We start from the raw sequence: 13785 nt of genomic DNA on the forward strand, positions 1-13785 counted from the left end.
CGAAGTGACTTGGAACGAAGTGACCATGGAACGAAGTGACCGGATACCGAGACAAAGACTCTCTCTATCAAAATTTGGCTTGGAACAATTTGCATCCAGTGACGATGACGTCTTCTTTTACACAGGATTTCTGTCAACTAATTGAAACAGGGGATCAGTACCTTGCAGACAAGGGTTTTGAAATCCATGACCTGATAGCCCTCAGAGGAGGGAGACTGTACATTCCTCCCAAGAGGTTTTCTGCCATTGACCAGTTCACAGAAAACCAGTGTTTCGAAACCATGAGTATAGCTAATGTTCGTATTCATCTTGAAAGAGCAATTAAGCGAATAAAGACGGCATATATTTAATCAAGTTCTACCTCTTTCAACTTACGGGTCCATAAATCAGATATGGACTGTTAACTCTACCTTATACAGTAAACACCCACATATAAGAACCTAGATTTTTCCAAGTTAGGCTAAATAGGTTCTTATAAGAATGGTATTTACAGTAGCTTTAGGCTATCTAGGTTCTTAAATTGGTTCTTATTTCCACAACTACTCAATGATACGTATGGTAAGACTGATTTCCTTTGATGAGGATGCTGATACCTGTATATTTCAATCATCGTCAGTTAATGAAGAGGAGATAAGTCGATGACATGATTCGTGGCACAACTGAGGCTTTAATTAAACTGGTATGACGATAACAGAACGAGCGAACTTTCAGACATGAGTAGAACAGAACGAGGGCCGAGGCCACGCATGCCTATAACTAGTGTACCGCTGTCCGGTACTGGCCTGGCGTCCTTTTCTTCTACTCTCAAACTATATAAAAAGGGGACGAGTTCCTTAGGTACATGGCAAATATCGAGTTAGATCCAAATAAGTAACAGTAACGGATATAAAATTTATAAAGAAAATAAATCGAGTTTTTTGAACCAAGGGGATGCATAGTTGGAGTTCATAACACAGAGTCAAAAGCTTAGAGTTTATTGTGTCCATAACTTAATTACGGTCCATAACAAAGTCATCATATCGTGCGGGACGGCGTCGCACGCGTGTGGATCTACGGGGAGAGGAACGGGTATCAGAGTCATTGCCTGTGATGGGGGAGTCTAAAACTGGATCAGGAGGATTGTCTTGGCAGGGGTCGTATGGGTCAGCAGGAAGGTTCACATCAGGAACCTCCTGAGTAGTAGGTGTAGATATTGCACTTGGTATGACGGGTGGAGATGGAGGGGAAGGTACTGGTTGCGCTGGAAGAGCTTCGTCGGATAAGGAGTCAGTATCACTGTTGACTGCTGATGATCGGAAGTCTCTTACTTTGGATGGGACCCTGTAGCAATCAGATGTCTCCACGCGGTAAGATGTGCTTCGAAGTTGAGAGCCAACAAACTTTCTGATGTTGCAGAAAGAGCCGGTTACTTCTACGACCAAATGGCGATCACGAACTCTTGTCTTGTTACGATCAAAGAAGAGGTAGACTAAATCAACGACGGTGATGTGATTAGCCGGGCGGCGCCTCGTGATGGGGGCCTTTGCCTTCTCGCTGTAGGTGTGGTTGGCGATACGTTGTTCGTTCTGCTTAACGATGATGCTTTGGTCGGGCAGTGGTATTTGATGGTTTGAGAATTGATCCCGCTGTGTCCACATCTCTCTAGAGGAAAGGCCACGTGAGCGGATGCGCGCGTTGAGGTTGGCTGTGGTTATTGCTAGTGTCAAAAGGGGCACGGGGCCTCCAAGGGGGTCGTGTCGGAGTAATTCGTTTTCGATCTGTTGAACCGCTCTCTCGGCCACAGGATTCTTGTTGCGATTTTTGGCATGTCCGAGGTCTATGGTGATTCTGTGATGCTTTAGTTGTTGATCTTCTGTTAGTGCCTTGAATCCTGGGGCAGGATCAGTGCGTACGACGACTGGCGGTCTGTCTAGTGGACGCATTTGGACACATAGGCGGATAATAGCGTCACGTAGGGTGTGGTGTTGCTCATCCTCTTCTGGAGTCGTGGCTGTGAAAGAAGTCACGCATTCACGTAGCACTAGTATGAGCTGTCTCGATCGTTTGATAATGTCTGCGGCGAACGAAACGCCAACGGCCTCGGATGGAAGGGAGGTTGACTGATCTTCGCGCGCTTTCGGAGTTTGACGTAAGGCGGTACACTGGTGGCAAGCTTGAGTCACTCGGCCTATGGCTTTGTCTATATCTAGAGCATACAGATAGCGTTTTGTGACAGCCTTGAGTTGATGACTTGATGGGTGACTGAGCTGGATTTGCAACGCGGTTAAGAGTTCTCTAGTACCTGCCGGGGAACAACAATGTATTCACGGGTGGGAGCGAGAGGCTCCTTGCACTTAACAACGAGTAAGCCGTCCTCGGCACTGGTAGCGACATGAGCTACCTTTTAACGTCCCTCATGTTAGTGAGCTTTTTCGAAGGACGCGTTCCCTGTTGTAGATGCGCGTAGGTTCGTCGCAAATCAGGACATTCCGACTGTGTGGCCAACCAGGCAGTGCGACTGGTGAACGGGAGGTGCCCATTGCCACTGAATATGACGTGCGTCTGATATCAGAATCTTGGGTGAGTCTTGTGAAGGCGCAGACTTGGCAGGCCTCATCCTCACACGGAGCTCCATTGCGACGGGCAAAATCTGAAGGTAGTATCGCGGAGCCAGATACATATCTTACAGAAGCCTGGTAACGGCTCACGGTAGACAGAAAGGTAGATACGCGGGGGTTTGCTGAGAACTCTCCTCTGCAGAGTTGTTCATACGCCTGTACGCAAGGTATGCTGTCGGTCAATATGCAGGCCTTATGATGCTACTGTATCAGGTATGGGCTGAAGTGTTTGGTGGCAACGGCGATTGCTAGGGCCTCCACCTCACATGGTAACCACGTTAATTGTGAGCCTCGCAGTTTGGCGATAAAAAAACATGCTAGGCTTAACTTGTCATTACGGGTGACGTACAGTGTGGCGCCTATTCCAGGTTTTCAAAGTGCTCCGTCTGTTACCATCCACAGTTGATCACTCGGGATGGGGAGCGAGATGGTATGAGCAGTAGAAAGGGCTGCCTGGGCCTTGTGGAATGTCGCACGGAGGTCGTCTGTCCACTGAATAGTCTCCCTAGATTTACGGCCAGCGAAAGTGTCGTCAAGTTTTGCAAGGAGTGTAGAGCATCCTGGGATGACGCGGGAGAGCTCCTTGAAAGCTCCGATGAGTGACCTCTTTCGGGTGACAGTGTCGGGTTCGAGGCACGAGGCAAGAGCGTCGATACGGTGCGGGCTAGCACTTAAAGTGCCAGAGTTCCAAACCCAGCCTAGTATCGTTGTGGACTGAGGGTTGACGATCGTTTTGGATGCGGAAAGGCGAAGATCACACTTGTGCAGGGCCTGTAGAACTTTCTTCCAGTTCAATAGGAGTTCACCCGGAGAGTTTCCGCCACATTTTGTTCGAAGCCTTGATTCAGTTGGGACTGGAGGTCATCTCCTAATAATTTCCCAGTGATTGGAATGTGGGCAAGCACAAGGCACTATATTCTTTGTACAAACAAGGCCTTATTAAATAACGACATTTCTGGAACAAACTCTGATTACTGTGACCCAACAGTGTGATAGCATCTGTATTGAAGGTCAGAAGTTCCTCCATATTTGAGGTGATATTAGAGTTTTTCGAGTCAGCAAGTGTAGCCATAATTTTGCTGGCTGAGCCAGTCAAGATAGCCCCAACTTTCGTGACTGCCTTTTGAATGGCCGCTACGCGGAGATCCCTCCGTTTAGCCTGATGAGTAAGCTTGTCCCAAATTTCAGGGTTCATTGTTGGTACAGTGACCTTGTCACAGTTTGATGCGCGGCCATATTTGTCAAGTTTCTCCTTGTACTTCCCGTCACCAAGTTTAGCTGAGAAACGTTTGTTGACAAATTTTGCCAGTTTGGCGGTTACGGCCTCAGACGTCTTTTCTTCGGCATCATAGTTCTGACTAATGTTGCCGAAAAAGCTTGTCGAGGGGTCCTCGACCTCGCTTAAAATTTTCGGTGGCGCCGGCTCTTGTTGAGCACGAGTGGCCTGAAGCGATGCGCTAGAATCTGCTGAGTCGGCCGATTCATCCCCAGACGTCTCATCGCTGAGCTCATCGCAACGAGCAGTCGTGATTTTTTGTCTTTTAGCATTAGAAGGCGATGCTGTGTCAGCATGCATTCTCTTCAATGCATTTCCCATTGAGGAAATGTTTCCCACCATCGCCGCCATGGTCTGATTCATGTTGGCGATCATAGCGGCAAGCGAATCGCTTGAGTTCTTAGTCTTCTCGGTGTTTTCTGCTGCGTTGGTCGATTCCATGTCGTCTCTTAAAAGGGCGTCTTCATCGCGGCAGTAATATTAGTCTTGTTCCGTGGGCATTGTCGGATAAAAGGACACCATTTCTCTAACTTTCTTACTCCTCCACTCACTTGTTTTCTTGGTGTTTTTCGTTTGAGCTTTTTACTCAATTTCATCCAGTTGCTCGTTGTCTAGGTCCGAGTTTTGACTAGAAAAAAGCTGAAAATTTGGGACTTCAAAACCTCCAAACGTCAATCGTTCACTACAGAACTACAAAGTGAGCAAGTGCAAACTCATCCACAAATATTCGCGCCAAGTGTAACATTGAAATGGTATCCTCAGGATCTCATTGGCCGAGCGAAGTTGTTTGACATCTCTGCAGCCAATCAGAATCAGGGCGGCAAATACATTTCAGCCCGCGCATTGCCGTTTGGCCCGCAAAATGGCGCGTTTTACAGAGGGCAGTTTGTCATTTGGCCGCGCGTATTGATAATAATGTGCCTTAAAATGTTCGGATCATGTTTACTATGGCAAGTGTCCTGAGAAATGTGTCGGTCACTTCGCCAACGCTTCACCGATACTTGGCTGATACTGCGCCGATACTTCACCTACGTTCAGCTCCAGCTGTATTAACAGTCTACTGTGTACCATACGCTGGAGAATAAAAAGCGCGAGTTGGACTTTCTCAGGGGAGCGCGAGAGAGAAAACTGATGAGGCAAGAATTGGTTTTAACCAGGAGCCATTGTCTAACTTGATGTCAATTTATCGTGATAATGTCATGAAGTCGTAGCATGCTGACATAAAAAGTTCGGAAAGAGCGTCTGTGTGTCAGCATTGATAATCATGTTCGAGGCCACGTAATTTTTTCCGGAATGTGTGTAAAATAACCTGATTGGTTGATCGATCGATTGTGTTCTAATGAAGTGTCACGGTTGTTAATTGTTGAACTCAGTGATTTGCGTTTTACTGGAGGTGATCAGCTTTTTACTACGGCAAGATTATTCCGCGAGGACATGAACGGTCTCGTGCAAAGATCACATGCAGAGTGCAAGTTCCTCTGTTCTCGTCAGGGGCGAGTCAGCTATTTTGGGTTTTATTATGCAAGGAACACGATTGTCAACGGCAAAAAAAGTAGATGCTTTCTACGATGTTTGTTTTCGAAGAGGGCGGATGTGATACAGGTTATTTAACAATTATTCTAAGAGCGCGTGTTAGATATGAGATGGTAGATAGCTACGCCATATGGGACAGAAGGGAAATCCCTGATTACTGGAATCAGGGTGTCATCATTAAGATACCAAAGAAAGGAGCTCTGTCTGAATGTAGCAACTGGCGTGGCATTACATTATTATCCACTCCTAGTAAGATCTTAGCGAAAGTCATCATGAAGCGCCTATCATAAGCTGTGGACCTTAAACTCTGCGAGGAACAGGCAGGTTTCAGGGGAAGAAGGGGTTGTATTAATGATATTTTCACGCTGATTTAACAGAGTACCGAATGGCAGCGAACTCTCTATGTGAACTTTGTAGATTTTGCACAGGCCTTCGACAGCGTACACCGGCACAGCCTCTGGAAGATATTATGAGCGTATGGAATCCCCTCCCAACTTACTGAGATCATCAAAAGCTTCTATGACAACTTAACCTGCTGTGTTGGTGATGGTGACATCTTATTTGAAGTCCACACTGGTGTCAGACAGGGTTTTACCATGTCCACATTGCTTTTCAACCTTGTTGTGGGCTGGATCATGCAGCGCACCACTGAGGATCAGATCAGAGACATCAGATGGACACCCTTTTCCTACTTGGAAGACCTGGATTACGCTGATGATCCAGCCTTACTATCACACACCCACACGCACATTCAAGAGAAGACACAGCGCCTTAAGAGTAAATGTCAGTAAAAATCAAAGAAAATTCTAAAAATGTGGCCACGGTCGAAAAATCGATTTCGCTCATAATTTGCCAGTTTGAAGGCCTAGGTAAGTAACTGAAGGAAATCAAGTTAGTTTTTTGAAATATCCAATATAACGGCAGAAATTCACGAAAAACGGTTATCGCACCGAAAGCTTAGATTTCACTTCGCGATAATCCGAAATTTTACACTTTTCAGCTTCTTGCTAAACAGTCGTTTACATCGCTGTGAAACGTTCTCAACTTTAAATGTATACATTGATTCTTCCTTAATCAAGAGATAGTGATTGTTTTTATTTCTTGTGTTTTCTGGCCGAACTGAGCCCCGATTAAGTAGACATACTTTTCTAATTAAAACAAAACTCAAAAGTTATGCAAATTCAGTGAGGAAAAACGCTGACCGGTAGTGCTTCAAATTGTCTGATATTCTAGCAAAAGACAGTTTAGCCAATGAATTGTAGGCCTACAGTTTCATTTTTGTGGGATCTACTAGCAATTTTGCATGAACGCCGATCAAAAATCGAGAAAATTGCAATTCAGCCCCTTTGAAATTTGCAATGTAACGCAATACGCTAAAATAGGTAAGACCATTTTTGTTGGCTTGAGACAGGACAATCAAAGCCTATGAAGGTCTTTTACATTTGAAAAGCTTTAAAAGTAGTATTTAACTTACAAAAAAAATCGCCGACAAGAGTTTAAAAAAAAAGCGAAAAAGAAACACCAAACTTTTAAATCGCACTCTCCATCTTCTCGCTGCCCAGTGTCACGCTCGAGCGATTTTTCAAGGGAAACAAATTTGAAACCATTTTTTCACCGTTCAAAATGAGTCAAATTTTAATAACAAGATCTTTGTTGTTGATGTGCGAAATCATGCATTAATAAGAGACGATTGCCCAGTTAACCCGCCGAACGAAGTAAAAAAGGTCCCAATAGTATATACATATTGGAACGATGTTAGGGATTACAAGCTTTATGCCGTCGCCAGCCAGTAGGAGGCTATCTATTCCCACGAAAAGTTAATGTTGTATCGATAACCAAGCAAACAACACACTTATCAAAGAAGAATCGAAGTAAGCTGGATGAGTTAAAGACGCCCCGCGCGAGTTCGTTGTTCAATACGGTGGAATTTGTGCCGGCACGCAGTTACGGTCATACCGCTCATACAGTGTAACAAGAATATCAAAAGCCACTAAAAGTCCTTCAGATTTTATCGCATTGAGACATACATGAAGAATATTTTTGGCGAATGTGTGCGTTTCGAGAAACCGAGAAACTTCCTGGAATCGACAATCTCACTGATTAGGTCAGGAGCCCATGACCGGCTCCTGATTAGGTACAGGTCCAGAAGTTGATTCATGTCACTCAAGGATCTGTGGAAATTGCACACACGGCAAATGGAAATTTATTTAAGTCCGTGAATTTACTAGAAGATTCAGAACAGTTCTTCCCTGTGGGTTCAGGCGCGCCAGTGACGACTGAAGTCTTTGATGAACAGAGAACCAGAAACTCTCCTCAATGATAACAACACATATTCCTCCTTGACTTGCACCTACTGGCTTGTACTTTAAAATCAGTCTGACCTGATAAAAAGCAACACGCCAGTCCTTGTGCTAAAAGTTTTCATCATTGAAGGAAGTCGAGGTAAGCAAATACTTTAGGAATAATAAATAAATAATTTCGTAGTTTTAACGGTCACACCCTCAATGACTATCCAGAAGCAAGGTAGTCCTGTTCTGGCCCTCTCCTTGTCACGCAACGTCGAGAGGGAGGGTTCCTCTCTCTCGGCTCTCTCCCGACGTTTCGTGACAGAGAAAGGGCCAGAACTGGACTAGAAGCAAGGAAAAAAAAATTGACGCGCGCAAGAATGTCACCAATGTTGCACACACGCAATTTGCTTAATTACGTTTGGCCACCTTGTTGCAACATCCAACATCTTACAGGATACTTGTGTTTTCGAATTATTTCTTGTTAATTTATTTGAACTGAAAAGCTTGTTAAACCAGGGTCGAAGAAAGGCTCGTCAACTGAATGAGGCAGTAGTTGGTGGTATAAAACGATCCACAAGACTACATGATAAAGCATGATAAAGAGTAGGTAGCACTAATTTTTTCAGAAGTGTAAACCACAACGCAGGTTAAAGATATACCGACATGTCATTGGCTACAAAAATGCTTCATGCTTCAGTGCTAAATAGCAATGAAAACCAACCGTGGCGTCACAAATTTGGTTTGTAAACAAGGCAATTTTTATCAGGAGTTTTCTCTCATCCCCACCCCAGCGTTATCAATGCAATTCAACTCTTTTCTCTTCCTTTCTCGCCCTGCAAGTTGATCATGAAACTGATACTGACGTCTCTTTTTCCACCCCGATCAATGAGCTGAATGCAAAGGTAGGCTTTTTGTACTGGACGAAGCTGCAAAGGAAAGCAAACTGATAACCGAATATCGCATAATTTGAAAAAGCGATTGAAGGTTGAGTTCTGGAGAAAGCTCCATCATCTTCTACAGATTTGACGCAGCTTCCAAGTCCGTCACGTACTCGCTGCATAGTAGCACCGTGGATTGCAGTGTAAAGCTCCAGTACGCGTTGTTATTTGAGAAAGCTGAACAGTGCGTTTTAGCCGTCCCGAATATCCTTGCTCCTGCAGATTCGAATTGCTTCTGGGAGGAGTTATCTAAACGCAAAGAGAATCTAAGAGCAACTGGTGGGCAAATACTTTGAACGCTTCAAACACTCCGTCACTTATCCCGAAGCTGCATAAATTACTTGACCTTCGCCACAGATTGTCATTTCCAAGATTGTAGCATCGGCCAAGTGTATCATGCGTGACACAAAACAGGGAGAGTTAGGGAGCGATTAAGTTTGGTTCTACTCGTGTTTTTTAGCTATTACAGGCAATTTCTAAGTTAAATATTATTTCTAAAGCGTTTCAAACGTTAAAGACATTAATAGGCTTTGATTGTCCTGTCTCAAGCCAACAAAAGATTTTTACCTATTCTAGCGTGTTGCGTTACATTGCAAATTTCAAAGGGGCTGAATTGCAATTTTCTCGATTTTTGATCGGCGTTCATGCAAAATTGCTGGTAGATCCCACAAAAATGAATCCGTAAGCCTAAAATTCATCGACTGAACTGTCTTCTGCTAGAATATCAGACGATTTGAAGCACTACCGGTCAGCTTTTTTCCTCACTGAATTTGCATAACTTTTGAGTTTTGATTAATTAGATGAGTATGTCTACTTAATCGGGGCTCAGTTCGGCCAGAAAACACAAGAAATAAAAATAATTACTATCTCGTGATTAAGGAAGAATCAATGTATACATTTAAAGTTGAGAACGTTGCACAGCGATGTAAACGACTGTGTAGCAAAAAGCTGAAAAGTGTAAAATTTCGGATTACCGCGAAGTGAAATCTAAGCTTTCGGTGCGATAACCGTTTTTCGTGAATTTCTGCCGTTATATTGGATATTTCAAAAAACTAACTTGATTTCCTTCAGTTACTTACCTAGGCCTTCAAACTGGCAAATTATGAGCAAAATCGATTTTTCGACCGTGGCCACGATTTCTTTGATTTTTAGTGGCAATTACTCTTAACACCTTTGCAAAGCAAGTTGGCCTCAACATCAGCAGCAAGAAGACCGAAATTATGGCACTGAATACTACCAACAAACGACCAGTCCAGATTGATAATGAAGAACTTCTTTACAAAGACAGATTTACCTAACTCGGCCGCATCATCAGTAGAGATGGAGGAACTGAGCTGGACATCTAAAGCCGTCTCAACAAGGTCAGAAACTCGCTCAACATGATGAATAAGGTATGGTGCTCCTCCACTTACAGTACTCGTACCAAGCTGAAACTCTATCACAGCTGTGTCCTCACAACTCTCCCGTATGGTTCAGAATGTTGGCACTTCACAGAGAAGGATTTATCAAAACTCTCCACATTTCACACCAAGAGCCTTCGGCGTATCCTACGCATCTTCTGGCCTAATATGATCTCAAATAAAGATCTCTTTGAACGATGTAGAACTGAGCCAATGGCTACCACCCTGATGAGGAGACGCCGGAGGTGGATTGGCCATGCCACCCGTCAAGAAGCTTCCTTTGCGAAAACTGCTTTACATTGGACGCCAGAAGGGAAACGCAATAGGGGTCGCCCCAAGATCACGTGGCGACGGACAGTGGAGAAAGAAATCAAAGAGATGGGGAAGACCTGGGGAGGCATCAAGCTTATGGCAAGGGACCGGCAGATGTGGAGGGAGTACGTTGCTGCCCTACATGCCACCTAGGCGTAAGGGGCATGAGTGAGTGAGTGAGTGAGATAGCTACGCCGAGTTGGCTATAATCATCTCTTAAAATTCATCAAATTTTTCACTCGCAGGCGATTGGTCTAAACGCGTCACGTGACTGAATATTACCAAAACCGGGGGAATATCCGAGTGATATTCCCCAGTTTTTAAAACCGCGCGTGTTGCGAAAAATATTTGAAGAATAATAAACACAATAGCCCCCATTTTGTGCGAAAATATGCTCGGATATTTGTCCTTGGACGTTATCTGTTTCTCAAAGCTCACAGTTTTCCTTGAGCTTCGCCCTCGGAAAACTGTTCGCTTCTCGGAACAGATGACGTCCGCAGACAAATAATTAAAATTAATGCGGATATATTATGAGTTCAATGAAGATAATTGGCAGATGTTTTATTCTCAATTAGTTTAATTTGATTTTGATGAAAGGTTGTTAATGACTATTTTGTATCCTCACACTGTTACTCAGAGTAGGACTAATGCTTGTTCGTGTGCTTCTCTGAGGTCCCTCTCGCCATCCTCGAGCTCTAGCTCTGATTATTGCCAAGGATTATTCAGCCGGGATGATCGAGCGTCAAATGTTTCCTACAGAAAATTCACGAATAGCAAATATATTACTCAGTGAACTATTAAAAACTCACTTTTCTCCTATAATCACAGACTTTTGGACGCATCTTCAAGTTTGTAGTTGGCCTCCCGACCCAGGCTATGGTTGGCCCGGCCCAAAGACAACATTTTACGAAACAACCGACAACTGAAATGGAAAAGCATGGTAAACTAGGAAAGCCACAGTTAAACAGCCTTACTCTTCAGTTCTTCCACGGGGTTAAGAAGAATACTTAAATATACTGATAAATATCGCCAAATTAAGGAAACCATTCCACTGTTTGCGAACAATTGAAACCATGTCTTCAGAACAATAACAGTTATTGCTTTTAAAAAGAATCAATCAGGGTAAACTACTTTGAAAGTGAAGAATGATCATCGCAGTTAATTTTCCAATTTAAGCAATTGGAAAGAAGAAGCCTGAAAAAAAAAAATCAGGGCCTCAACGGGATTCGAACCCGTGACCTCCGCGATACCGGTGCGATGCTCTACCAACTGAGCTATGAAGCCACACATTGACCTCGCTCCCAATGTGTGGCTTCATAGCCCAGTTGGTAGAGCATCGCACCGGTATCGCGGAGGTCACGGGTTCGAATCCCGTTGAAGCCCTGATTTTTTTTCAGGCTTCTTCTTTCCAATTGCTTAAATTGGAAAATTAACTGCGATGATCATTCTTCACTTTCATCTACAACCGCAGTTCATATATGAACTATTTCATATAAACTTCACATCGTAAACTACTTTGTACCTTAATTACTTGCCCGAAGCATGCTAAAATAAGGGCATATTTCAACCAAAAGGAATGAATGAAATAAACTTGTTTCAAAGTCTTTACCTCAACTCTATGCCTCCTTCTTCCTTCTGGGGGTTTGTTGTACAGCGGCGGAGAAGCCGCTCTGACATTACCAGAGATTTTCTGTTTCGCCTCTCTTCTCCCTTCAGGAATTTTGCGAAAAGAAGCATCACTTGGCACAACAGATCCAGAAAGAACCAATGTTACAGCGATTAGAAATATGACACATGGGTGTGTACAGTCCATGGCTGAGTCGGGGTGAGTCACTGCTCTACTGTGCTTTTACATCTCCTTTTTAAGGTTCTCGATGTATATTATAATTATTTTTGGTGACATAAAAGTACATTTCATGTGCAGTTTCAGCTGTTTTCAATTTGAAAAGTTTACCAAACATGGTGAGATCAATATCAACTAATTAGGAATGCCGTCTATTAATTAGGAAAAAGCATTATGATTGTGCACAAGTTAATTGCAGCTGGAATATACCAATTATTAAGTCATTTCACCGAACATCTGTTGGCTTTGTTACTATTTTCGAAAAAATAAAAAGGACAATTCGCCCATAAAAGGTCATTTATTTAACAATCGCAGAGCTGTCAATTTTTAGGAATTTCTTTTGGAAAAGTGGATTAAAATAACCCAAAGGACACTTAAAACCCTTAAACTGGAATAAATCACCATTTTTCGTACAACTCTACATTTTCGGCATGCAAATATTTGCTGATAGTCTTTCTCACGACCTCTTGAGCTTCTCTTTAGTCACCACTTTTTTTCTCTCATTTTCTACCAAAGAAGTTCGTAACTGACCGGTGAAGGAATCGCATATTCGAACCCGGATTTTACAAGACTTCAGTAATGTCTTTTGCGTGACTCTGACATAATTTCTCGACACTTGATGTAGTAGATAAATTAGGCTGAGTGGGCTGCCGGCTAATTATAGGAAAAGCCATTTTTTCTAATTACTGAGGCCCGCCTCGGCGGCGTAATTTACCTGGATTTGCATTGCGTGTTTCAGAAAGGAAGAACTGTAAGGATAAAACTCGATTCAGTTCAGGGAAACAGTCTAATGAAGCGAAATACCGGAATTATGTCCAAATGTTAGTGAACTTTAAAATGCTACAAGTTAGGTTATTGTCTAGGTACCGGCCTCCAAAGGAAAAAAAATTTATCCTGCGTTAATAGACTAAATGGAGCCGAGAATTAACGCCAAAAGAAACTTATAGTTAATCTTTATTTAAACTGAAGTAATGGGCAAATGTAGTCTTTCTCTTCCTGTGTAAATTAAAAGCAGTACGGTTATTAATTGTTCCTTGGCCCCATGTGTCGCATAGGATGTGACAATAGCAGAATGGTGTAGAAATTGCCCACCACCTTTTGTACTTCTTGTGCACTCGTTTTTGAAAAACAATACATTCGCTCGAACGGTTAGAGCTGTTCGTGAAACACTGATACTTGTTCGAGCTCGAAATCTTCAGGCCGGCGAGGTTTATTAGACGAAGAATCTAAATGATACACGTCCATGTTTATATATATGATTTATAGCCCGCGAACACAAGAGGACCGATAAAAGCTTTTGCGTTACGAAATTTGTTCCTTACAGGAACATTTTGTCTTCCATTCGATTATTTAGACTTTGAAACCAGCATTAACATACAACTTACATCAGTACAATCACGGATGTTACTCGCATGCAAATTTTGTCAAGGCTTGGAGGGTATAACCATTTCTTAAATCATGTGGCCGCTTGGGGAAAGGATTTTAGACAAAATTTTGGCAGTTACTCAAAGTTTGGCCCGGAATTTGGGCTACTGTGAGATCTTATAAGAAAACGCCACGCGTCGCATAAAGCAGAACCAAGTTCTGTTTTTTCCGAT

At 43.1% G+C, this 13785-nt stretch overlaps 1 protein-coding gene, 1 long non-coding RNA gene and 1 pseudogene across 2 annotated transcripts; 1 reads left to right on the top strand and 2 right to left on the bottom strand.

Annotated features, from left to right (window-relative positions):
• Positions 1-459: 459 nt before the first annotated feature.
• Positions 460-4314, bottom strand: LOC145487840 (uncharacterized; annotated as a pseudogene).
• A 1202-nt stretch (positions 4315-5516) lies between these two features.
• LOC145487842 (uncharacterized) lies at positions 5517-9930 on the top strand. The gene is made up of 3 exons (XM_081466634.1): positions 5517-5655; positions 5974-6183; positions 9785-9930. Exons 1-3 carry the CDS (start codon positions 5517-5519, stop codon positions 9928-9930), a joined length of 495 nt encoding a protein of 164 aa, XP_081322760.1.
• On the bottom strand, positions 7896-12413 carry LOC145486531 (uncharacterized). The gene is made up of 2 exons (XR_014049301.1): positions 11954-12413; positions 7896-11097 (listed from the first exon to the last, which is right to left on the bottom strand). It is a non-coding gene; the product is annotated as an uncharacterized LOC145486531 (long non-coding RNA).
• Positions 12414-13785: the final 1372 nt, after the last annotated feature.

The sequence above is a fragment of the Orbicella franksi genome, chromosome 5 (genome assembly GCF_964199315.1).
Source record: "Orbicella franksi chromosome 5, jaOrbFran1.1, whole genome shotgun sequence".
Taxonomy (NCBI): Eukaryota; Metazoa; Cnidaria; class Anthozoa; order Scleractinia; family Merulinidae; genus Orbicella; species Orbicella franksi.

Excerpts from the sequence above, each read along its gene's own strand:
- LOC145487842 (XM_081466634.1), top strand. The coding sequence starts at position 5,517 with ATGGTAGATAGCTACGCCATATGGGACAGAAGGGAAATCCCTGATTAC. Across the intron at positions 5,656-5,973 it reads TACATTATTATCCACTCCTA|TCCACACTGGTGTCAGACAG; the intron begins GTAAGATCTTAG and ends TCTTATTTGAAG. Across the intron at positions 6,184-9,784 it reads GAAGACACAGCGCCTTAAGA|TGGCAATTACTCTTAACACC; the intron begins GTAAATGTCAGT and ends TTTGATTTTTAG.